At 46.8% G+C, this 25,280-nt stretch overlaps 2 protein-coding genes across 9 annotated transcripts in view; both read left to right on the top strand.

Annotated features, from left to right (window-relative positions):
• ABHD6 (abhydrolase domain containing 6, acylglycerol lipase) overlaps positions 1-14,388 on the top strand; it is a 62,915-nt gene extending 48,527 nt beyond the window's left edge. For all 4 annotated transcript variants that reach the window (XM_003410039.4, XM_023547577.2, XM_023547576.2 and 1 more), the window contains 4 exons: positions 149-306; positions 5,540-5,594; positions 6,029-6,129; positions 11,481-14,388. In XM_003410039.4, coding sequence (XP_003410087.1) covers positions 149-306; positions 5,540-5,594; positions 6,029-6,129; positions 11,481-11,657 — 491 coding nt within the window. In that variant the 3' untranslated portion in view covers positions 11,658-14,388. The remainder of the gene's footprint in view (positions 1-148; positions 307-5,539; positions 5,595-6,028; positions 6,130-11,480) is intronic.
• A 3,667-nt stretch (positions 14,389-18,055) lies between these two features.
• On the top strand, positions 18,056-25,269 carry RPP14 (ribonuclease P/MRP subunit p14). Of its 5 annotated transcripts, XM_064274324.1 has the most exons (7): positions 18,342-18,468; positions 20,293-20,502; positions 21,455-21,552; positions 21,653-21,737; positions 23,947-24,023; positions 24,658-24,736; positions 25,159-25,269. In XM_064274324.1, the coding sequence occupies exons 3-7, from the start codon at positions 21,467-21,469 to the stop codon at positions 25,213-25,215; spliced, it is 384 nt and encodes a 127-aa protein (XP_064130394.1). In that variant the 5' UTR covers positions 18,342-18,468; positions 20,293-20,502; positions 21,455-21,466; the 3' UTR covers positions 25,216-25,269. The 5 variants fall into 5 exon arrangements, with proteins under 5 accessions (XP_064130392.1, XP_064130395.1, XP_064130393.1 ...); XM_064274322.1 differs by lacking the exons at positions 18,342-18,468; positions 20,293-20,502 and adding an exon at positions 18,056-18,224; XM_064274325.1 differs by lacking the exons at positions 18,342-18,468; positions 20,293-20,502 and adding an exon at positions 18,056-18,309.
• The last annotated feature ends 11 nt before the right edge of the window (positions 25,270-25,280 follow it).

The raw sequence follows: 25,280 nt of genomic DNA, 5'->3' as shown, positions 1-25,280 counted from the left end.
AAAAAATCTAGTGCTGAGGAAAAAAAATCTACTGGTGAAAGAAACCTGAAATATATTAGCTCTGGGCGGATCTTGGAGTTTACTGCAGAAATGGGAATGTACATAAATGGCAGATGTATGCCAAGCTGTTTTGGTTTGAATCCCATAGGTCTGCAGTACTCAACGGATAACCAGTTTGTACAACGGCTCAAAGAACTGCAGGACTCGGCCTCCGTCAAGAAGATTCCCTTGATCCCGTCCACCCCAGAAGAGATGAGCGAAATGCTCCAGCTCTGCTCCTATGTCCGCTTCAAGGTGCCCCAGCAGGTAACGTGGTCTCGGCAGCAAGGAGCCTGCCCTCGCCACAAGCTGGGCAGCCTGGCTCAGGCAGTGAGGACCAGCTCCATTCATTCCTTCATCTACTCATTGGCCCTTTCATGTTCTCATTCATTCATTTGCTCAACAAGTATCATCCATTCATTCACTCAGTGAGTATCTGTATAGTGTCTATGACATGTCAGACACTGAGTGGGCACCCCTAAAAAAACCCATTGCCATCGAGTTGATTCCAACCCATAGCAACCCTGTAAGACAGAGTAGAACTGCCCCATAGGGTTTCCAAGGAGCGGCTGGTTGATTCAAACTGCTGACCTTTTGGTTAGCAGCTGTATCACTTAACCACTGTGCCACCAGGCCTGAGTGGGCACCAGGGTGAATAAATGAGACAGAAGGTCCTTGGAAAGACAGTTCACACAGTCCAGTGAGGGTAGCAGACAGTTAACTAGTAAACAAATCATTACAAATTGTAATAAGCTTTATGGAGGAAATGAAGAGGGTGCAGCGATTAAAAATGGGGGGTGCGGAAAGCTTCGATAAGCCTCTTTGAGGGAACAGCATGTGTAGAGGTGGAAAAAACACAGGCAAGCTCAAAATGCTGGAAGGAGGCTCAGGCAGCTGGAGCCTGGAGGGCAAGGGGGAGAGTGGCTAAGGTGGGGCTGGAAAGGGAGGCAGGGACTAGATCAGAGGTCCTCATTTTTTCTATGTCAGGATTTTTTTACATTCTTAAAAATGGTTGAGGAACCCAAAGAACTTTTGTTTATATCAATAGATGTAGTTGATATTTACCATATTAGACATTAAAACTGAGAAAAAATTAAAACGCAAGAATATACACACTCATTCCGTTAGCTATAGACTGATACATTAATCCATATCATGTAAGCTTGAGAGAGAATGAAATTGAAAAAGGCAGGTAACACTTAATCTTACCATGAAAGTTTTTGACCTCACAGGCTCCCTGGTAGGGCCTCAGGGAGAAGAAAGAACCACTTTGAGAAGCACTGGCCTGGATCCTATAGGGCCTTATAGGTTATGGGAAAATGTCTGGGTTTTTCCGAAATGCAATAGGAAAACCACTGAAGGGCTGTAGGGAGCAAAAGTAGAAGCAGAGAAATCCATGAAGAGCCTGTTGTGAACCGGAAGTGATGGTGGCTTAGACCAGGGTGGTGGCAATGAAGATGAGAAAGAGACAGATCTGAGATGCTTTTGGGATGAGGGAACATGAGGAGTCTCAGGTGATTTCTTGTACTCAAGTAACTGGGGGATGGGGATGAAGGTTACGGGGAAGGCAGGAGAGGGCAGATTTGGGAGACAAGCTAAGACCTCCATTTTGGGTGTGTTAGATTAAAGTTGGAAACCCTGGTGGCGTAGTGGTTAAGTGCTATGGCTGCTAACCAAGAGGTCGGCAGTTCAAATCTGCCAGGCGCTCCTCGGAAACTCTATCGGGCAGCTCTACTCTGTCCTATAGAGTTGCTATGAGTCGGAATTGATTTGATGGCAGTGGGTGTGTGTGTGGGTGAGATTCAAGTTGTCTGTGAGGCTTCCAAATGGAGATGTCAAGTAGGTAGTTGTGTATACAAGCATTGCTGAGAGAAGTCTGGCCTGGGGGTATACAGTTAGCACCAGGAAGTTGTGTATACTAGCGGAGCTGAGAGAAATCTGGCCTAGAGGTATACAGTTAGCACTATCAGCAGACAGATGCTGACAGTCATGGGTCTGAATGAGCTCGTATAGAGCCAAGAGGAGAGTGTCCATGGCAAGAGGCCTGATTACACCAAATCGTCTCTCTCCAAGAATAAAGAGCCCTGGTGGTGCAATGGTTTCACACTCAGCTTCTAACCATGAGCCTCTCTGTGGGAGAAAAGAACTGGCAATCTTTTCCTGCAAACATTGGAGCCTAGGAAACTCTATGGGGCAGCTCTACTTTGTCCCATCGGGTTGCTATGAGTCGACATTGACTTGACACGCAACAACATTACGGATTAGGAGTCCCAGGGTAGTGCGGACAGTTAAGAGCTTGGCAACTAACCTAAGAGTCATCTGTTTGAATCCATCCAGAGGTGCCTTGGAGGAAAGGTCTGGTGATCTGCTTCCAAAAGGTCATAGCCATGAAAATCTGATGGAGCACAGTTCTACTCTGACACACATGGGATCACCATGAATTGGAATGATTCAGTGGTCAACTGTTTTTTGTTTTGTTTTTTAATTGTAGGAATTGGGCTCTGCCTCAGGGTATAGGGTGGGTCCTCCCAGGAGTGGAGAGAATGGGCTCTATTCAGAAGCTGGGAACACTACCCAGTTCATGGGTACGACTGTCTCTGAGGAGGCCCAGGGGAAGAAGCACCCAAAATCTGATTCTTTGGTGTCAAAAAAAAAAAAGAACAATTCCAGACTTTGATAGAGAGAAGCTTTATCCAGAAAGAAAAGGGACTGTTATAGCCGTCGGGGAGGGGAGAACACTCAGACCATAAGGTCTCAAAGAGTTAGGGAGAAAGCATTTTCTTAATAGAGACTGAGAGCAAACACAGCTATAAGAAACCCAGGTGTGGAGGAGTAGCCTGAAAGGCTGATGTCATCAGACAGTGAATCAGAATGTAAAGCAGTCCCCGGATTACGAACGGGTTCTGTTCCTAAGTCTGTCTTTAAATTGAATTTGTACCTAAGCTGGGTTCCGCAACAGTTAGGTACGGTTCCTATCTAATATCAGTCAAATGTCTGTGTAATAATAATAATGTTTTGATGGGTATTGCAGAGTAGTGCCCGTTTGTTATTATGAACCACTGTATGTACCTCAAATTTTTAAAAGGCTTTATGATGTTTAGTTTGTAACTATAGGCTGTATGTAATTCGGATGTTCATTACCCAAGGACTGCCTTACAATAAAACCTTAGAAAGCCGGAACCTGTGTAAGGTGGAAACCTGTCAGAGAAGGCAGAAAAATTTTCAAGAACTGGAAAAACAAGGCAGTCCTGCTGAGTTCCAGTTCTCACAGGCTTCAGTATGTGCTGAAGTCAGCCTGTTCTCTGGAAGGGCCCCTTAAAGACGGGTGGTATGCTAGCTCAGGCTGAAGGTGAGTCAAAGAGCGGGGACATGGGGGAAAGAGAGCTTAAGCCAATTTTGGCTAACAGGCACTTTGTTTCTGATTAATCAGTGGGGACAAGCAATTCAGTTACTCATTTACGAGGCAATGAAGGGAATTTGGATGGTCTGTGTCTGGTGGCCTTGTCCTAAGTAAGCAAGGGGGCATCTGTGAGTCTTATTTTCTAAGTGTTAGGGAAAGGGTGGCTATTTGCAGCAGGCCGTTTTCCTGAACGCAAAGGATGTGGGGATTTCTCTAACCATCACTGTTTTCTGATATCACAAGGTCAAGGTATACTTCAGCATCAACAGTGGTATTATCTAGCTCTGAAATCCCCTGCCTCCCTTTGTGGTGGTGAAGTTGAAAAATTGCCTCCTAGCTATGGTCCCTTCCCAAAATACAGAAACCAAGCTAATGTTTTGAGTTTTCAGGGATATGGAATCAGTGAAAGAAAATATATGGCAGCTCCAGAAGCCTTTCCCTCCTAGGAGAGAAGATGCCTTTGAGCACTTAGCCCGCAGTGTCATGTTGTGTTGTGATTGTCTGCACATCTGTGTCCTCCACTCTACGCTCTGGAAGTTCAGGGTCTTTGTCTTAATTCACTATTCTATCCCCAGGCTCTAGTACAGTGCTTGCATGAAGTAGATCCTAGGTATAGACTGGATGGATGGACAGATGGAGAGACGGATGGATGGAGGATGGGTGGGAGGATGCCTGGATTATGCAGGGATGGAGAATGCATGGATGGGCACATGCGGGATAGATGGATGCATGACCTGACCCATGTGTGTGGACATATGATTCAGGGATGTAGGATGGATGAGAGGCTGAATGGCTGGCCGTGTGGCTGGGTGAATGTCTAGATAATGCAGGGATGAGAATGGATACATGGGTGCATACATAGATGATTTAGGAATGCAAGATGGATGGATGGATAGGTGAATACGTAGGTGATACAGGGATGGAGCGTGGATGGGTAGGTGGGTGGGTGGATGGATGGATTGGATGGATGGATTGGATGGACGGACGGACGGACAGATGGATATATGCTGAGCAGAATCAAGGTCAACAACCTGCCGCTGGTCTCACCTCTAGGCTTCCACTTCCAGACTAGACAGATTCTCATCCTACTCCAAGGGGTTAGTTTAACCCAAAGCATCCCTGGCTGGCCCTTCCCCACTTCGGTCAGTGGGCAGGAGTCCTGGTGGAGTGCATTTAAGGGGTCATCTTCCCAGGTAGCTGAGAGGACTGGTGGTTGCTCATGTAAACCCTGCAGTCTACCTCAAGAATCTTCAGGTAGACCATGTTCCTTCAGGCCACAGCCGCCTCTTAGGGTCAGTAGCCCCAGGTCCAGGAGATCTGGCCTGTCTTCGTCACCAGCCTCAGCAAGGAAGGCAGAGACCATGTCAGATGATAAACAAAGGACTGAAGAGCCCTTTCCAGAATCTTCTCAGTAGTTTATTTCTTCATTGTTTAAGAGGCCCTTCATCCCCAGTGGTTTCATTTGTACGTTTAATAGACCTTGTTCAGCATTTCGATATTATTGAATAATAACTTGATATTATTTCCATCCAAATTGTGTCTTCTGCTAAGCAGAGAATTTCTCAAGATAAAGGTACTGTTAGGCCATCTCAGGTGTTTTCTGCATGCTGCAGGGAGACCTTTGGCTTCACAATACTACCCAAGTTCCTTCCCAATTAAAAAAAAAAAAAGGAAAAAAGGCATCTTAGGAACCCAACTCCCAATTACATTGTATAATTAAAAAAAAAAAAAAAGTAATTGCCATTGATTCGACTCTGACTCATGGCAAACCCACGTGTGTCAGAGTAGAAACTGTACTCAAAGGGTCTTCAATGGCTGGTTTTTTTGGAAATAGATTGCCAGGCCTTTCTTCTGAGGTGCCTCTGGGTGAAGTGGAACTTCTAACCTTTCAGTTAGCAGCCAAGCGCGTTAACTGTTTGCACCACCCAGGGACTCTACTTTGTATAATAAAAACCCTAGGAATTCAGAGGGCCAGGTCCTAAAAACCTTGGCAGTGTAATGAATTGCTGGATTTTATTTCCCTTCCTTGTCCCAGAGCTGTGTGAGGCCTGGGGAAAGGAGTCTTCTCTTGCTCTCTAACTCAGGTTTATTTATCCTTAGATCCTGCAGGGCCTTGTCGACGTCCGCATCCCTCATAATGACTTCTACCGAAAGCGTAAGTAGCCCTGCTTTAAGTTTTGAGCTGGTTAAGAGCGTTGCTTTGTAGATTGTTGTTGTTCAGTGCTGTCGAGTTGGTTGCGACTCATGTACAACAGAATAGAACACTGCCCGGTCCTGCGCCATCCTCATGATCATTGCTATGTTTGAGCCCATTGTTGCAGCCACTGTGTCAATCCATCTCCTTGAGGGTCTTCATCTTTTTTGCTGACCCTCTACTTTACCAAACATGATGTCCTTCTCCAGGGACTGGTCCCTCCTGAAGCTTTGTGGATAGCTGGCTTTTGTTTCTTAAATTTCTGAGACTTGGAATGTTTTCCTGGGCCCCTGGAGAGAGAACACAGTGGCCTGAACTTGGGGATCATCCTGGGTCCGGTGTTGCCCATGGGCACAGCCCAGGGTGCGCTGACTTGGTTTTCCTTTTCTGAGAAGTGTTTTTGGAAATCGTCAGTGAGAGGTCGAGACACTCCCTTCATCAGAACATGGACAAGATCAAGGTGCCGACGCAGATCATCTGGGGGAAGCAGGACCAGGTACGTGACATGAGCCTCTGAGGATAAACATCCTTGGGGAAGGCAAGCTTTCCTTTATAAATAGACTCGCTGACTCGTTTCTGCTGTCAGGAAGAGGTGGAGTAAACCAGGGTCGGGTACCAGAGTTTACAGGGAGCGTTGACAGCGGTAACATTTGTCTTTGAAAATGAAAGGCAATTTCAGCTTGTTTTTGAAAATTATTTTTAGCAATGCTATGTAGTCACTTAAGACAAAAAAAAAAAAGAAAATTTAAAGAATACAAAAGAACTTAACAATGAAAATTTGGTCTCTTTCACATCCCAGGTCCCAATTCCCACTTCCTCAAGCCAACTCTTTATTGCCTTGTGTATATGTCTTACATTTTCTAAGCCAGGGGTTGGTGCACTTTTTCTGTCAAGGGTCAGATAGAAAATATTTTAAGTTTTGTGGGTCATAGGGTCTCTGTCGCAACTGCTCAGCTCTGCTGTCGTCGTACAAAAGCAACCGGAGACAGGACGTGGGCAAACAGGCACGGCTGTGTTCTGATGAGTCTTTACTTGTACACCCTGTTTGCTGACCCTCTTCTTAGCATGCGCATATGTGCATCGATTAGATATGTAAGTTTTTTGGACACGCTGTGTACACTATCCTGCACCTTACTTTATTTACTTAAATATATACCTGGGAAATCATTTTAGAGCAGCCCATACACATCGACTCATTTTGTTTTTTAAAAATATTATATTCTGAAGTGCTTTCAAACCTAAAGTTCTAAGAATAGGAGAGAGTACTCCTGTGTATTCTTTTTCCCAATCCATCGTTTTTTAAAGCTTTACCGAGGTATGACTTACATACTGTACGCAACACCCTCCCAGTCTGCCACCATCGGCACAGGCAGGTGTAGAACTTCCGTCACCCCAAAAAGTGCCCTTGTGCCATTTGCAGCCCATCTCACCTCCCACCCCAGCCCCACGCAACTACTGATCCATTTTCTCTTTCTATAGTTTTGCCTTTTTTTAGAAATCTCACATAAATGGGATCATAGGATGTGTGGTCTTTTTTATCTGGACTTTTTTCCACTCAGCAGGATGTTTTCAGGGCCATGTACGTTGCTGCATGTATCAATAATTTGTTCCTTTTTATTGCTGAGTGTTAGTTCATGATGTGGGTGTACCACATTTTATTTATTAACCATGTTTAACATTCTGCCCCATTGGCTTTATCATTCTCATCTATTTATCTAGAAAAAAGGTACTTTTGGACCATTTGGAGCAGGCTGGTTACATTATGCCTTTTTACCCCTAATATTTCCGGTGCGTTTACTGTGAACAAGATTGTTCTATCACATACGTACATTATCACATTCAAGAGATTTGACATTGATACAATGCTTGAATCTACAATCTACATTATTCCAGTTTGGTCATTTGTTTCAATAATGTTCTACATTGTATCTTCTTCCCTTCCTCTCCCTACCCTGGTCCAGTATCCAGTCCAGGATCCCATATTAGCTGTCTGTTTGTTGTTGTTAAGTTTCCATCACGAGTTGACTCTGACTGTGGTGGCCTGGACCCCGTGCGTGAAGAGTAGAACTGCTCCATGGACCCTGCGTGTGCAGAGTAGAACTGCTCCGTAGACCCCGTGTGTGCAGAGTAGAACTGCTCCATAGGGTTTCCAAGGTTGTGATCTTTAGAAAGCAGATCACCAACCTATCTTCTGAGGTTCCTCTGGGCGGGTTCAAACTGCCAATCTTTTGGCTGGTAATCAAGCACTTAACCATTTGACCACCGAGGCACCGCATGTCTCTTTAGTCTTCTTTAATACGAAGTGACTCCTAGGGTTAACTTTGTCTCCTATGACTTTGACATGTTTGAAGAGTGTTGTTAGGTGCCATCGAGTCGATTCCGACTCATAGCTACCCTGTGTACAACAGAACGAAACACTGCCCGGTTCCATGCCATCCTTATGATCATTGTTACGCTTGAGCCCATTGTTGCAGCCACTGTGTCAGTGCAGCTTGTGGAGGGTCTTCCTCTTTTTTGCTGACCCTCTCCTTTACCAAGAGTACACAGCAGTTATTTCATAAAATGTTCCTCAGTTTGAGTTTCCCTATGATTCCTAACCAGAGTATCTCATAAGCAACAAGGTATCATGTCTGCAGACACACAGTGTTCTGCCAGTTGTTGGTGATACTATTTTGATTGCCTGGTCAAGGCATTGTCTTCTTTTTTTCATTGTAGAGTTGCTACTTCTTCCCTTGCAACCAATAGCAGTCAAAGGAGACACTTTGAGACCAGATATCCTGCTCCTTATCAAACTTTCTGCCCTAGATTTAGCCTTTGTGGATGATTCTTGTCCAAAACAATCTTTTACTCCATTCTTTTTAAGAGTTGCATCCAGACCAGTTGCATCGAGCTGACTCTGACTCCTAGCAACCATGTGTGTCAGAGTAGAACTGCCCTCAGTAGGGTTTTCAGTGGCTGATTTTTTGGAAGTAGATTGCCAGGCCTTTCTTCTGAGGTTCCTCTGGGTGGCATTAAAGCTCCAACCTTTTGGTAAGCAGCTAAGCATGGTAACTATTTTTACCACCCAGGGACTCCAAAGAGCTGCATAGTATTCCATTATATGACTCAGCATAATTAACATCTTACTGATGGTCATTTAGGTTGTTTCCCGTTTTTTGCTATAAACAGAACTTCAGTGAGCATCATTATACCTGTGTGTTTACGGAGCATATGAGCATATCTGAAGGGTCAACTGCTAGAAATGGAATCACTGGGTCAAAGGACATGTGCATTTTAAAATTTCATAGGTTTTGCCAACTGGCCCTCCAGAGAGAGACTGATTCAGGCCCAGCAGCTCCTTCATTTGCAGCTCTTCTCTAGAATCCACGTGAACTCAGAGTTCTTCCTGAAGCTTAAAAGCCAGAGGGGGCGATGAGACGTGAAGCCCTTGTAAGGCCCACAGGCAAACAATTACAGTGGCTGCTAAAGGCTGTCCAGGAGTCTGTGCTACTGAACATTGTGAGAAAAGGAAATTAGAGAAAAGCTCTCCCTGTTGAGAGAATTCCCCGAAGGATTCCAGGGTGAAAGCCACCTCTGTGAGCCCTGCCTGGGCAGGCTGCTGATCACCACTGCATCTGCTGATTAAGGTATAGGCAGGAGGTCGGGCTGGGGCCACAAACAGCCCACCGCTGTGTGGGGCAGCCCAGGCAGACAGAGCCTGGGCCCTGGGCGTGTAGGGAGGGTGGGGTAAACAGCCCACCATTGTGTGGGGCAGCCCCAGCAGGCAGAGACACCAGGCCTGGGCCCTGGGCGTGTAGGGAGGGTAGGGTAAAGAGCCCACCATTGTGTGGGGCAGCCCTAGCAGGCAGAGACAGCAGGCCTGGGCCCTGGGCGTGTGGGGAGGTCGGGGTAAACAGCCACCGCTTGCAGATATCTCGGATTTGGCTGAGCATGCACAGAGCAGAGATGTGGACGTGGAGAGGAATGTGGTCTCGGGTCTCATCGGCCCCTTCTGCAGTAGCCAAGGGCCTGAAAGGAGCTTTGTTTGTGTTTAATTCAGAGAAGCCTGACCCAGGCTAGGCCGGCAGGGACTTATTCAATCAGGGTGAAAACAATGAAGGCCCTTCTTCACTATCAAAATCCCAAAGGTGATTTGGGGCTCTCGGGGACCAACAGGGACAGGCGAGAACCTGTCGTCCTGAGGAGATGGTGCAGTGGTGAGAGCAACAATAGCCACAGCGTCCGCATGTCTGGGTTTCCAGCCCGGCCTTTGCCCTTTGTCAACCTCATGACCTTGAACTGTCACCCAGCCCCTTCAAAAATCATAGTTATTGTGGGGCTCAAATGAAGTAATATTCATGAAAATAACCTTTCTCTGGTTCTAAAAAAAAAAAATTACACATGTCCACACCTCTGATAACTGGCCTCAGCCCATGGTCCAAATTTCCTCAAAGATTCTGAAGTCCATTTTGTTCCAGAGGAAGGGCCTCCCGTTCTGCGGGCCTGCTGTAAATGTGATCAGATCCTTATGTATTCTATGGACTGTCCCCAAGGTAGAGGCCAGACAGCATAGGCTTCTGGGGGCCTTCATTTCATGGCCTTTTGCTTCCCAAGCTGCTGGCTCTTTTCCTGCTCTGTCAGTCATCAATGTGTGGTAACACAGAAGCCACCCCTGACAGGCTGCGGTCAACCTCCGTCTTCTCTGGCCTCCTGAAGGCCAGCCACTGTAGCACCACACAATCACAGAGGGACAGCGAGAAATGTCATCTATGCAAATGACACCCCTGGAGTTGTGCTGTTGAGAGTACCGCTCAGAAATAGAAAGGCCTGGAGTTTGTTGGGGACTTTGCTTTTGCCATTAGGAAAATTGAGGGGAGGTGCCCTCTTGTCTGGGATGAACTGAAGGTGAGGTAATTAAAGCGGGGGTGGGGGGGAGAGGAATAAATGGGAATCCAGCTCCAAGGAAAGGCAGTTCGGGAGAAAAATTGATTGGAGGACCAGCAGGGCAGCCCAAATGAAAATAATGACATTTGAATGAGTTGTTTCAAAAGTGTCAGCCCTGGAAAAGCGGTGAGTTTCATGTTGGAAAAGCATTCTGTTACTTAAACTTTAGGGCTGGGGGTTACACAGCTCTGGGACCCCCAAAGGATCTTCAGGGAGGTACCCCCTACTCCTGTGATGATCAGCTTCACCTCTTGCGTCTTCCCTAGGGACCTGTCCCACAGCTTGGACTCCTGGCCCCTCCTGCTCCACCCAGAGGGTCTATTGTCTTGGCTAAACCGGATCCAGTCTCTTTCCTTAACATAGCCTCCTAGCGCCCCACTGCCCTCAGGTCGAGGCCTGACCCTGCTGTGGCTGGAGTAGCTGGTCCCCTCCTCTCTCCACCATGTCTCATCCACCCAGGCTCCTTGCTGCCCTCTGCACTAGCCACCACCACTCCCCACCCCCCCACCCCCCCACCCCACTGGTGCCGTTCTCTTTCCTATGAGTCCTCCTTCCTTCTTGGCTTCCTCAGGACTCAGGAATGATGCCTTCCCTCCTCCCTGCTCCTCGATGCGTGCTCTCAGCTCTCAATGCTGCATTTGTCTACTGTCTTGTCTGGCTTCCCTGCCCGACCACAGCCTCCCCAGTTGGGGACTCTGTGCTTTTCACTTCAGTATTGCTGGCAGCAGCACAATTCCTGGTAACTAGCTGCTGAATAAACCATGAGGTATGCCAGTCCCTTCCATCAGGAAGCCCCAAGTCCCAGCCTCAACATGGCCTGGTCTAGAATTCACCCAGGCATACCTCCGTGGACGTTCTGTCCTCAGAGCCCACTTAGGTATCTGAATCTCTATGTGCCATCTAGTTTCCCTTCTTGCCTCACAGGTGCTCGATGTGGCTGGGGCAGGCATGTTGGCCAAGTCAATCGCCAACTGCCAGGTAGAACTTCTGGAAAACTGTGGGCACTCAGTGGTGATGGAGAGACCCCGAAAGACAGCCAAGCTCATCGTTGACTTTTTAACATCTGTGCACAACACAGACAACAAGAAGAAGCTAGACTGAGCCCCTGACTGCAGCCTGCATTCCGCACACACACCCGCTTCCATCTGCAAAATCTGATGTGGCCACCACTTCTCAGGGTTCCTGCCCCAAATGCAGTCGGAGCACCAGCATCCCTGAAGAAGCTAGACTCCTCTCCCTGGTCCCTACAGTTCCGCAGATCTTCAGGGGCCTGAGGAAATCTCCAAGATGTTCTTCACAAATGGAAAATCATATGGAACAAAAAAAGAAAACTTAGCCATAAAAATCTACCAAGAAGTCTTCAAGTTCCTGTCATGGGAAAGCTTACGCAAAGCAGCCACCTTGGGCCACAATCCCTGAGGATACTTTCTTTCCAACATCCTTTACGGACTGATAACCTGATGTATTTGTTGCTTCAGTGCTCCCCTGCCTGTCAGTGACTGTTCTAGAAGCATTAGTGCGTGTTCATTGAGCCCCTACTGTTTATGTCTGATTTCAGCTTTACACAGAGACTCATAATGAACGCAGCCCGTCAGCTGCAGGACCAGGGGGAAATGGCCATGCTCAGAGCTGCTGGAGCAGTGGAGACCACAGGTGGTTGATGTGTTCGACACCCACGCATCCAGTGTGTCACCAGTGCAGCTGGAGCAGTCACGCAGTATGAAGCACACTGGATGGGGGAGTTTCCTGGAATAATTTATCATTTTTCAAAATAGGACTAATAAAGCAATAAGGTTCTAGACATCTATCTAAAAATCAAATTGGGGTTCTACACACAAGTAGCTCATGGGCCTCTTTTCTATTTTGTTGTGCTACTGAAAGCCCTTGGATATAAAATACTAGCTTGTTAATGAATTCTGTGAATTCTGTGAACAGTAACGTGATTGAAAATAAGTCCCAACAGCTGTAGAAGTGACCACAATGACATGGAATAAATTTGCTCAGTCTAGATCAGCTACAAGCAGATGGTTTCTATATGGAAGCTCCTCATTGAGTGCAGCGGTGGCAGATTTGCTCTTAATGTTAAAATGTGTTTTTTAAAGTAAGGCTAGATCTCCAGGCAGTGGAAGTCTTGGCTTGGATGATTTATGAGTTTCCTTTTAAGAAATCACATTTGCAGTTTTTATTCAGTTGAAAATGCATACAAAAGCAAAGGTCAGCCACTCCTCAAGCCCACCTTGCAGCCAAAGATTAGACAGGTCTCTGAAACAGAGTAACACGTCAGGAACATGCTCCAGAGAACGATCAGGTGTACGAGGTCAAATGGGTAACTCTTGGCCAAAGGCAAAGATGAGAAAACAGGAAGGGGCAGGAAAATCAGAAAAACGGAAATGGGGACTCCAGGGTGGAAAGGGGAAGAGTGCTGACACATTGTGGGGATTGCAGCCAAGGTCGAAACAACTTGTGTATAAATTACTGAATGGGAAACTAATTTGCTCTGTAAACTTTCACCTAAAGCACAATAAAATGTTTAAAAAAAAAAAAAAAAAACAAAACAAAGGGCAAGAGTCACCCAACTGTTCCTTATGACCATCTTCTGCTGCATTTAGTTACCGTTTCTGCCCTAACAGCCCCAGGAGCTTAATTCCTTCAAATCCTGTTACAGAGAGGCTACAGCCAAGTAGTTCTGGAAACAGAGCGAGAAGAACTTTATCATTTAAAAAGGAATTCTGGGCTTAATCTGAATATTTTAATTTATAAGAGTGGAACACAGATCTTAAAAAACAAAAAGATGAAAACATATCAGAGTTGCAAGATACAGCTAAAGCAGTGCTCAGAGGGAAATTTATAGCCTAAATACATAGATTAGAAAAGAAGAAAGGCTCAAAGTCGATCTTTTAAGTTTCCATCTCAAGAAGTAGGAAATCAAACCTAAAGGAAATAGAAGGATATAATATAGGTAAGTGCAGAAATCAATGAAAGAGAAAAGAAAGTCAATACCAGGCTTGTTTCAGCCTTCTATATTCACAGGAAGTCTGAGGTGAGTGAGGTTCTGGTAGAGGTGGTCCATCTTGGTGGGTATGAGTGGTGAGAGATGGTCTCCTCAGGACCACTGAAAGAGCTGCAGACTAGTATAAGTACTGCAAACCAGAAACCCTGCTATGGGGAAAGTTATTATGTTCTGGGTTGGATAACAGCCAAGGAGCACATCAGGAGGCCTTCCCTTGCCCCCACAGAGGGACCATTCAGGCAGGGTGTGTGCTGTCCACCCAGCTGTGGAAGTCAGTGGGCAGATCTGCAGCAGGATATAGCTCCCATCTCCTCTGCTATTACCAGAAAACACTGACTGGAGTTATGAGCAGAGAATATGGAAGAGTCATCTTGGGTAAGCCTTAAAGTGGGTTTTCAAGGTTCTCCCTTGGCTCTGCAGTTCCAGCTCCACTGTGAGAGGAAGACTGGAAAGCAGAAAAGGACAGCTCCCCCTTGCTCCCCATTTCCTGCCTTTGTGATTATGACCAGCTTGCTGGTTACTGCCAGCTAGCTGCCCCCTGCCAACACACACACCCCACTGGGCCCTATGGTGTGTGCCTTTAATGATAGTCTTAGGCTTCATCCCTCCCTGAAAGACTTCCAGGAGGTTCCCAAATAACAATGCAAAGCCCCAGGAATCACGACTGGGTTCTTGATCTCACTGCCTGGAGTTGGGCCTCCTAGGAGGGTGGACTCACCTGGACAGGTATTGAAGAGGCCAAGGGACAAGCAGTGGTTAGAACTCAATTTGCCATCAGTCTGGACTTGTTGTCCAAGACAGAGGTGACACCAGGAATGACAGCTGCCCTGTTCAGCAGTGCTGCCTGGGCTGTAAGTCTATGCTTTCCACTTGAGCCCCGGTGAGTATTTCCCATCCCAGGGAACCTTACATGTTGGTTGCCTGGTGCAAGTTCCCAGAAAATTCTGGGATTGGAATGCATGTCAGGCCAGGATGGAGAACTGAATCACAGAACTGTGTGCCAGGTGCTATTCTGTGTTTTCCATGCATCACCTCACCAAGCTGTCTCCCAGCCCTAGGAGGTAAGGCCAACCCTGTGCCCATTTTACAGCCATGGAAACCAAAGCATGGAGAGGTGAAGTATCTTGCCCAAGATCACACAGCTGACAAGTAGAGGGAAGCTTCTCTCTTTATAATTGACATACAAAAACAGTACTTTCACCAGTTCAGGTAGGCACCCTCCTGCCCATCTTACCCGTTGAGCCTGAAGCACTGTCAGCAGGACAGACAGCCCTCCAGGATCACCTGGCTCAGGCTGGTGTGCAGCAGCTTTAGCCTAACATCACCAAGGCCATGCCTCTTGGCTTGGGCTCCTGCTGGGGAAGACAATCCAGTCATTCATTCTGCAAATAATTAAGGACATCCCATGCCCAGGCAGGAAACAGCTCACCTGGATTCCAGCATCATCCTAAGGGTGCACCAGGGGACAGCCTGCCTTCCTCTTTCCAGCCTCTCATCAATCAGGACTGGTGTGGCTTGTTCCCCTCACTGATACCCCTACACACACACACCCACACCCACCCCCACCCCCACCCCCCCAACACACACACCCCATGCTCTGGAAATTACAATCCGCACTGTTTGTCCAAAGCAGTTTCCCTGGGGAGAAGTCTCAGCTGGGTCTCATTGCCCGTCAGGAGGCCAAGTGTGAAAAGCACGCTTGGAGACACGTGGCCTTTGAAGAGAAAGGTCAACAGCCTGGACTTTTACCAGCCAAGTGCATACCCACTGCCTTTAGGCAAATTTGGGGGTTTAATTAAACATAAATGCCAGACTTAAAAACCCCTTATATACTTCCCAAGCCCTAAATACCGATCTCAAGATAATCATGGACTGGTTAGTTAATAACATCTTTCTAAAATGATGAATGCAGATTTTAACATCCACAGTGAAGTGTGTTCTGCTTTGGGGGACCTCCTTGTATTAGGCTGAGAAGCCTTTTATTAAAAGTGGCAACTCAGTGGGTCTGTTTCAGAAATGGGCTTGCTGAAAGACGCTTTGGTCAGATTTGGGAGTTTTGTTTTTTCTTCCATTCTCTTGGTCTCTTTCCATCTTTGTTTGTCTCTGTTTTGTCTGTCTCTCATGCCACACTCAGGCACCCTACCCCCTAACAACGGGAACGCTGGCTCTACCAACGCATCATCTTTTATCTCTTCCAGTGCCACTCCTGTGACCACACAGCCTGGATTTTCCCATCAGCCTCCCCTCCAACCCAGATTGGATGCTGCTCTCAAAACCTCTCAATTCCCTTCAGTGAGGCAGATACAAAAGTTTGGTTTTTTTCGGGGTGGGGGGTGAGAATATAGCCACAAATGGGGCAGTGGAGATGTCATAAACTACCTGCCAGAGTCAAACCCAAAGGTGAGAGTTCTGGGGCTCCTGTTTTGGTATCCCTAGCTGCCCCAGAGGTCTGGGGCCTGGAGTCGCCATTCTCCAGACTGGAAACACCCAGAATGTGGATCTGGGGTGTCCGTGCCAGCAATAGGACAAGGTTTTTGCCTAGTCAGGGAAAAGAGCATGGCTGACTGACTGCTCAGCTCTCCTTTCAGGAACAGGACGGTTCTCTTCCCTTGGCTCCTAAAGGGAAATTTCCTTAATTGGTTTCTGAATCTTTGGCCTCTAAACCCTGCAAGCAATGAATGGGAACCACAGTCCACACCTAGGAGGCCTCTGAGCTCCCGCAGGGAGTGGGATGAGAAGGAAGTATTCTTAGGGGCAGAAAGTGGCACCTAGGTGATAGTCTCAATGACCCCGAGGTCAAGGCTGGCTGGGGGGTGGGTAACTGTCGCTGAGAACAACTGGAGAGACAACTGCCAAATGTTAACTTTGAATAGAGGTCCCAAAACCCTCAGGACCAGATGTGACTCAGAATTCAGAAATCTTCCAGTTTTAGGAAGGTATTATGGTATGTGTACCATATATTATGTAACACCCCCAGTGGGGTCTGGGGCAGCCTTACATGATCAAATGCATTCATTTTTCTGCTGTGCAATGTATGACTATCCACAGTAAGTAGGACAAACACTATAAAAAGTCTCCCTCAGTTCAGGTTGAGTACTGACGTCAAATGAAGACAGCTTTGGCTTCCAGGCTTTTTTGGATTTCAGACTTGCAGATAAGAGGTGATAAGCCTGTGTTCACAGTTGCCTCCCTCATTCTGCATCCTGATGAAGAGTGCTTCTTGCCAGTGGAAGGAAGGGCATGCAGAGGGGTGGTCCAGAGTGCCCTCTTGTGACAGTAAGGGGCAGGTCCTTATTTTTATTTCACATTATTTTATTAAAATGATGCCCTCAGACAGAGTAGCAGGGGCGGGGGTCTGGGGACCATGGTTTCGGGGGACTTCTAGGTCAACTGGCATAACAAAGTTCATTAAGAAAATATTCTGCATCCCACTTTGCGTCCGGGGTCTTAAAAGTTAGCTAGCAGCCATCTAAGATGCATCAACTGGTCCCAATCCACCTGGAGCATAGGAAAATGAAGAACACCAAAGACATAAGGAAAATATGAGCCCAAGAAAGAGAAGGGCCACATAAACCAGAGACTCCATCAACCTGAGACCAAAAGAACTAGATGGTGCCTGGCTACCACCAATGACCGCCCTGACAGGGTACACAACAGAGAGTCCCTGACAGAGCAGGAGAAAAGTGGGGTGCAGAACTCAAATTCACGTAAAAAGACCAAACTTAATGGTCTGATTGAGACTGGAGGGACCCTGGAAGACATGGTCCCCAGACTGTTAGCCCAGAACTGAAACCATTCCTGAAGCCAACTCTTCTGACAAAGATTATACTGCACTATAAGACATAAAATGATACTCATGAGGAGAGTGCTTCTTAGCTCAAGTAGATAGAGGAGACTAAATGGGCAGCTCCTGTCCAGAGATGAGATAAGAAGGCAGAGGGGGTTGAATGGACATGGGAAATGCGGGGTGGAAAGGAAGAGTGTGCTGTCACATTATAGGGAGAGCAACTAGGCTCACGTAAGAATGTATAAATCTTTGTAATAGAAACTAACTTGAAACCTGTAAACTTTCACTGAAAGGACAGTGAAAAAAAAAAAGATGGCTTTACCTTAAATCAGTGCCTGGTGGCGCAGTGGCTACGAATTTGGCTGCTAATCCAACCCCCGGTCCTTGGAAACTCTATTGGACTAGTTCTACTTTGTCATATAGGGTCGCTATAACTCGGAATCGACTCGATGGATACGGGTTTTCTAGGGACTCTAACTCAAAGGACAGCCTGCTTTTCAGAGTTTCATATTTGGAGATGCAGCTCAGGGTTGCCTCAAACGAGCAGCTCCCAGCTAGAGGGATGGAATAGAGCGTTTGCGCTCACTGCTTTCCCCGCGATGGGCACCAGGGGGCGCTGAGCTCGGCCGTCCCAACGCCTCATGAGAACTTACGCCGGGGTCCTTAGGGCGACGTCACGATGACGTCACATCCGTGCCGGGACGTCTCGCATCCGGGGGAAGGGACAGAGGAAAGCAAATGTAAACACGCCCGGAGTTTCCTCGGCCCCGGCTCTGTGTTCTGCGTGGGCACCCCGAGCCGTGGCAGATTTTCGCAGCGAACAGGAAGCGTCCGGGGAGGCGCCAGGCGAGGCCAGGCAGACGGAGAGCGGGTGGGCGGAAGCCCCGCGGGCCAGCGGCCAAACCACGGGAGTGGCTCAGTCGGCCGCGCTGCTGACGCCTGGTCGCGCGCGCCAGGTGCGCACGCGCTGGGCGGGAGCCACGGGCCGGGCTGGTGGGCGGTGCGGGGCCGCTGCAGGTCCCGACTTGTCCCCTTCGGCGGACACCGCGGGGAGGTGGCCGGGAGGATCGAGCAGGAGCGCGTGTGCAGAGCACGCTGCCTGCACCTGGCATGAGGTGGGCGCTAAATCAGTGCGTTAGTCGAAAAAAGTACGGGATCGGGTGGTTAGTTTTTTTTTCTTAATAGCTGGTTTATCCAAAAACTGTGTGTTGAACGCTTTTTGTTGTGTACGACGCACGGTTTTAGGTTCTTGGGAGACAGGAGTGAACAAGACAGGAAGCTCTTTATCTTTTCTGGAGCGTAGTTTTTGGGGCAGGGAAGGGGAGTACAAATAAAGAGGAGGTGAATTACACGATTGTGTTAGATGGCGATAAGTACCGCGAGGAAAGAAGAATAGAGCAAGGACAGGGACAGGGGTGCTCGCGGTATTAGGATGGCCACTCGGTCAAATTGAGGAGTGAGGTTTGAGCAAACCTGTGAAGGAGACGAGGGCATGAGCCATATGACACCTGGAAGGAGAGCATTTCCGGCCCAGGGAAGAGCTAGAGCCGAAACCTAGAGGAGCTGGAGACCGGTGTGGCGGGAGGGAGCGAGCAAGGGGGAGAACGACAGAAAGTGAGGTCCGAGCCGGGGGAGCAGCGTGCAGTTCAGGTGGGGCCCTGTTGGCCTCTGTAAGGAGTGTGGCCTTATTTATTCAGAGTGAAGTGGCAACCAGTGCAAGGTTTTGAGCAGAGGAATGAGTGGTGTGAGTAAGTTTTGTTAGAATCGTTTCTGGCTGCTGTAGGGAATAGATTGGGGAGAACAGGAGTGAGGCGAGGCCACGTATTAGGAATAGATAAGTTCAAGAGCATCCCTGCGGCCATTGAAAAGGCTGACTTCTAAAGATGGGGATGGCAGTCACTATAGGAGCGCTTACTTTTCCTGGTTAGTGTGGTGGATATGCTAGGCTGTATGGCGCACTTCCCAGGCATTGTCTCATTTAATCTCAGGACAGTCCTCAGAGGGCCGTGCTGTCACTGAGCCTGAGGACCAAGGCTTATGGAGAAGTGACTGCTCAGTGAACGTTTACTCTTTAAGTTCTACTTATGCTTATCCCTGCCACCGGCATCCATCTCCATCAGCACAGTCATTAACGCTTTAACAATACAAGAAAAAAAAATTTTTTTTTTTCTGTTATGTGCCAAGCAATGAATGAGACAGGTCAGGTTCTTTTTTCCCTGCTCATCTAGTCAGGGGAGGCTGTAGTGACTGGGAAAGCAAAGCACTAAGCAACTATTGCTGTTGTCCTGAAACCAAAGACTTAACCTGAACGCATAGGCCTACCACTACCACCATTCACTGGTTTAGTAAGTTGACAGGTGTTTGTTAAATACTGCTTCTGTGCTAGGCATCGTGAATATTAGTGTTTGTGGAATAGATGGGTGGATGTAGCGCTTTGATCCTGACTTTTCATTTTTCTCTGGAGCTCATTATCAGGGCGCGGTTGCACCTGGGCCTGACCTGGAGGGGTTTTTGTGCCTGCTACTCCATAGTGGGGAAACCCTGGTGGCGTATCGGTTAAGTGCTACTGCTGCTAACCAAAGGGTCGGCAGTTCAAATCTGCCAGGCGCTCCTTGGAGACTCTGTGGGGCAGTTCTACTCTGTCCTATAGGGTCGCTGTAAATCGGAATCGACTCGACGGCACTGGGTTTGGTTTGGTTTTGGTTTAGTCCATAGTGGTGTGACCAAGGAGAAGGCACTTGGTTGACCTCAGTTTCCTGGTCTACAAAGTAGCAGTGTCAGGCTGGATGATCACTAAGGGTGCTTCTAGTCCTTGCTGTTTGATATGGTCCGGTTTTATTAATTTGGAGTAAAGGCCTAGAACAGGTCTTGGGAAGAACCAGGGTACTGTCCATTTCCTTCACTCAAACCAAAAAAAAAAAAAAAATCTGTTCTCATAGTGACTCTATAGGACAGAGTAGAACTGCCACATATGGCTTCCAAGGAGCGCCTGGTGGGTTCGAACTGCCCGCCTTTTGGTTAGCAGCTGTAGCTGTTAACCACTACACCACCAGGGGTTCCTTGCATCGCTCAGCAAATGTTTACTGAGGATCTGGTGGTGCTGGTGAAACATCAGTGAAGAAGAGAAGGCCTCCCTGAAGAGGTGACACGTAAGTCAAAACCAAAAGGATTAGTAAGAGCTGTCCAGGTGGAGAGTGAGGTGGGAGTAGAGCCAAGAAGAGGAATTCTCTCCAGGTGAACCAGCATGTCTAAGTCCTTGAAGATTCCAGATTCATTAGAAATGGCATTGAGTTCCCATTCCAGGAATCCCTTCTCAAACCCCTTTCACTGGCCTGCCAAATAGTCCTGCACAGACTGGCCTGGGACAAGCAGACTAAAAAAACAGGCAGACCGAGGATGGGCAGGGACAGCAGAACTGCCACCCCTCATTCTCCTCTTCATGTTCTGTGTTGGCTGGGAGTAACAAGAGGGCCTTAAGAGCCCTGGTTTTACTTGCTTGGGCTTTTTACTTTGATTAAGAGACATGATATCAGAGTGATCCTGAGGGGACTCAGGAATGGTTGGAACCTCGGCGCCCTTGGGCAAGTGTTACCTAAGCCTTAGTTTTCTTTTCTCGAAATGAGGGTTACAATAGCATTTACCTTGTAGGATCATTTTGAAGAGAAATGAGGTAAGCATTTAGCACAGAGCTGAGTGCTCAGTAAAAAAAAAAAAAGGAAGGGTGTTATTAGGGTTTAAGAGTGTGGTGGTCTGGCTTGTGTGAAATATGGAGACTTCATTAATGTCTGTATGTATAACCTTAATTTGACCAGAATTAGAAGAGCTGCTGTACTAGGAGATGTTTTAAAAACATAGGTCAAGTTCTTGTTAAAATCAAAAACCCATTGCCATCAAGTTGATTCTAACTCATAGTGACCCTATAGGACAGAGTAGAACTGCCCCGTAGGGTTTCCAAGGAGCGGCTGGTGAATTCAAACAGCAGACCTTTTGGTTAGCAGCTGAGCTCTTAACCATTGCACCACCAGTGCTCCAAATTCTCATTAAAAATGTGAAAATAGCTCATACCTTGATAATTTCTAGTCCTTTTGACTCTTACTGTAGGTGTGATCAGCAATGGAAAGGATACCAGCATCACCTGCCACATATGAAAGAATAGTTTACAAAAATCCTTCTGAGCACCACTACATGAAAGTCCGCCTGTAAGTTCAGTCCCCCAAGTTCTGTTTTAGATTGCTTTGTTGAGTCTGAAGATCGTGAAATCTAATCGTGTGTATTTTTTTCTTTTTTTTTTTTCCACAGAGAATTTCAGGAACATGGGATTGGACTGAATGCTGCACAGTTCAAACAGTTGCTTATTTTGGCTTTGAAGGACCTGTTCGGGGAGGTATGGAATGACTTTGTAGATTGACCATTCCTAAGGTCTTTGTGCGTAGTGGCTAAGTGCTACGGCTGCTAACCAAAAGGTCAGCAGTTTGAATCCACCAGGCGCTCCTTGGGAACTCTACGGGGTAGTTCTACTCTGTTCTCTAGGGTCGCTGAGTCGGAATTGACTCAATGGCAGTGGGTTTTAAGGTCTTTGTAAGAAATACAGAAAGAACTCTTCAAAACTTTATTTGAAAACAGTATTTGGAATACAGAAGCCAACTTTCAGAAAGGGTGCGTTTTTGGTAGACTTGTTCTAATATGCTTTCTATTTAGACAGGAGCTTGTTAGGCAAGTGCTCATTCCAGCACAGTGCTACTCAAAGTGTCATCCAGACTAGCAAGGCACAAACCGTTCTCTTCCCCTCATGAGGGGCTTGCACCGCTTCCTTTTGAAAGAAAGTCATCTTAGGAAAAGGCTGGACTAAGCAGGGTGCTTGCTTCGTGATGTTGTTGGTTGACATTCTGGTACAAGATCCTTGTCATAGACAAACACTTTGAGGAGTATTGTTCTAGCATTCCCTTGAAAACAGAAGTGGAGTTTTAGAAGTCTAGACAGAGAACGATGAAGAATTCTCTGGAAATTCACACATTTCGTCAGATATGCTGAGCACCTCATCAAAATTTTTACTCTGCGAAAGATTGTTAAACAGATGAAAAGTTGAATTATAGACTGGGAGAAAATACTTGCAGATCACACATTTGACAGATGACTAATATGTAGAATATAGGAGGAACCCTTAAAACCCAACAATGAAAAACCAAACAGTCAATTAGAAAATGGGCAAAAGACACGAACAGACGTTTCACCAAAGAGGATATATAGACGGCAAGTAAATACATGAGGTGTTCACCATCACCAGCCACTAGAGAAGTGGAGACTGCAGCAGTGAGCTGTCACTGTGCATTTGCCAGAATGGCTGAGCTGGAAGTAGTGAGAGCAGCATGTCTTGGGAGCCTGTGGAGGCACGGGGTCCTCACATGTTGCTGCTGGCCCAGTCGCCCTGGGACACAGTTTGGCAGTTTCTGTTATTAAAAAAAAGCTAAACATGCGACTACCTTACAACCCAGCAATTATACTCTTGGGTATTTAACCCAGAGAAGTGAAAACTTAGGTTCACAAAAAACCTGTACACAAACGTTCGTAGCAGCTTTACTTACAGTAGCCAAAACCTGGAATCACCCCACATGTCCTTCAGTGGGTAATGGTTGAGCAAACTGGTACATCCATACCTTGGAATATTCACTTACCAGTGAAAGGAGTGAACTGTTGATACACACAACAGCCTGCGCGAATCTCCAGGGAATTATGCTGAGTGAGAAAAGCCAGTGCCAAAAGATGAAACACTGCACGATGCTGTTTATGTAACAGTCTTGAAATAGCATGATTTTTAGAATCTGCAGAATAGGTCAGTGGTAGCCAGGGCTGAGGGATGGGAGAAGGGGTGGGCGTGACTATAAAGGGGTAGGATGAGGGAGCCGTGTGACGTTACTGCGCTTTATCTTGATTGTGGTAGTAGTTAACATGAAACTGCGTATGTGATAAAACTGCAGCAAACTACACAGACACACCTAAACATTAGTACATGTATAACTGATAGGATCTGAGTAAACTCTAGATTGTACCAGTATCAGTTTTCCTGGTTTTGATATTGTACGAAGTTATGCAAGATGTTACCATTGAGGAAGGTTGGGTGAAGGGGCACGGGGACTCCCTGTACATTCTTTTGCAAACTCCTATTTCAAAGAAAAAGGTAAAGAAAAAAAAACTGTGTATCTTCTATGTGCCAAGAATAGAAACTGGTTCCTGGAGATATAGCTGTAAATAGACATACAGCCTCTGCCTCATGGGGTGAATGGTCTTGGTTCATTAGTAGGAAAACATATTAGAGGAAGAACAGGGTCCTACTGGAATTGAGCCTCATCTTGGGGGTCAGGGAAAACAATTTAAATAAAGACTTGAAAGGTGTGAGGAGACATTAGCAATGTAAAGAAGTACCAGAAGGATTTTCCAGGCAGGGGAGCTGTAAGTAAGCGGGCACCTCAGAGCTGAAGACTGCAGCACCATTAAATAGCATATTGCTTTTTGTGGAGGAAAAAACTCAAAGTTGCCAGGATTTGTTCAAGAGTAGTGATGATACTAGTCTGACAATAGCGTTTTTTCATGTGTAGGTTGGTGCTGCCTTGCCCTTGGACGTCCTGACGTATGAAGAGAAGACCTTGTCAGCCATCTTGAGAATATGTAGCAGGTACATCTGGGACAATTCTTGTACAACAGGGCAGAGAGAGATGGGGACGGAGAGTAGAAATGCTCATATTTTGAGAGTGAAAGTTTTGTTGTTGTGAACTCTGAGCAGCTTGCGGGTGTTTAAACTGGAGAGAATATGAATATCACCCTCCAGCAGCTTATACTCTAAAAAGGGCAAAAGTTGTGATTTGGTGACATGTGTAGTTTTCCAGGGGGCCCTGGTGACGCAGTGGTTAAGTGCTCAGCTGCTAACCAAAAGTTTGGGGTTCCAACCTACCCAGTGGCTCTGGGAAAAAGACTTTGGTGGTCTGTTTCCATAAAGGTTATGTGCACGAAAACCCTGTGGGGCATGGGGTTTCTGGGAGTCGAACATAACTCAGCGCCCCCAGACAGCAGCACGGAGTTTTCTAGTTGGCGGTTATGGGTGCAGACTCAGATGTCTTTTTTAGAAGCATTCCTCATGGAGGTTCATCTTATTGTCTGCCTTTGACACACCGTGCTTTGGCTTTTAAGCTCTTCTTATTTAAATTGGGGTTTCTGGTAAGCAGTCACTCTCTGGACCATTGCAAACAAAATACTAGGGAGAGGTTGCAGAGATAAATATTTGACTTTATGCTTTCCTGATCTTTCCCCAGTGGTCTTGTCAAGTTGTGGAGCTCTCTGACCCTGTTAGGATCCTATCAAGGCAGAAAATGTGCTTTCAGAGTGATGCAGGTAAAGACTGTCCCTTCATATATCCCAGCCTGTGGTGGATCAGTTGCTTTTTAATATATGTGTCCCGTTTTTATTTGTTGGTGTAAATCTAGTGTGTTTAACATCATCCAGCTGGCGGGGGGTGGGGATCCAGGACTTCACATTGCTTCCAAGAATGTAAGACAATGCATTTAGATTTTTAATTGTACGGGAGGAGATTTGGGATAAAACGTGGCTGGCGTAGTGCCTTAGGTGTTGACTGCGTTTTCTGAGCTTAACGTATTGTGTATTTGTGGCTTCCTCTCAGGATGCTCTTTAAAGTGCCACTGTGTCAGCTTGGTTTACCCTGCAGAACTGGGCATGTTGCCACTCCACATCTCGCACTGCCCTGTCTTAGTATGGTTTCCCCCGGTGTTGCGTTAACTTTTTTCTTTCCTTTGCAGGTGTCTCCATTTCTTCTTGCATTATCTGGCAATAGTAGGGAACTAGTATTGGGCTAGTAGTCTTCTATTTCCGAAATACTCATCCACTCCCCAAAGGATTTTTGGTGCCCGTGCAATGTTGG

Source organism: Loxodonta africana, chromosome 22 (assembly GCF_030014295.1).
Source record: "Loxodonta africana isolate mLoxAfr1 chromosome 22, mLoxAfr1.hap2, whole genome shotgun sequence".
NCBI classification, from domain to species: domain Eukaryota; kingdom Metazoa; phylum Chordata; class Mammalia; order Proboscidea; family Elephantidae; genus Loxodonta; species Loxodonta africana.
The sequence above is the reverse complement of the archived record's forward strand: the minus strand, read 5'-3'. Positions and strand labels throughout refer to the sequence as shown.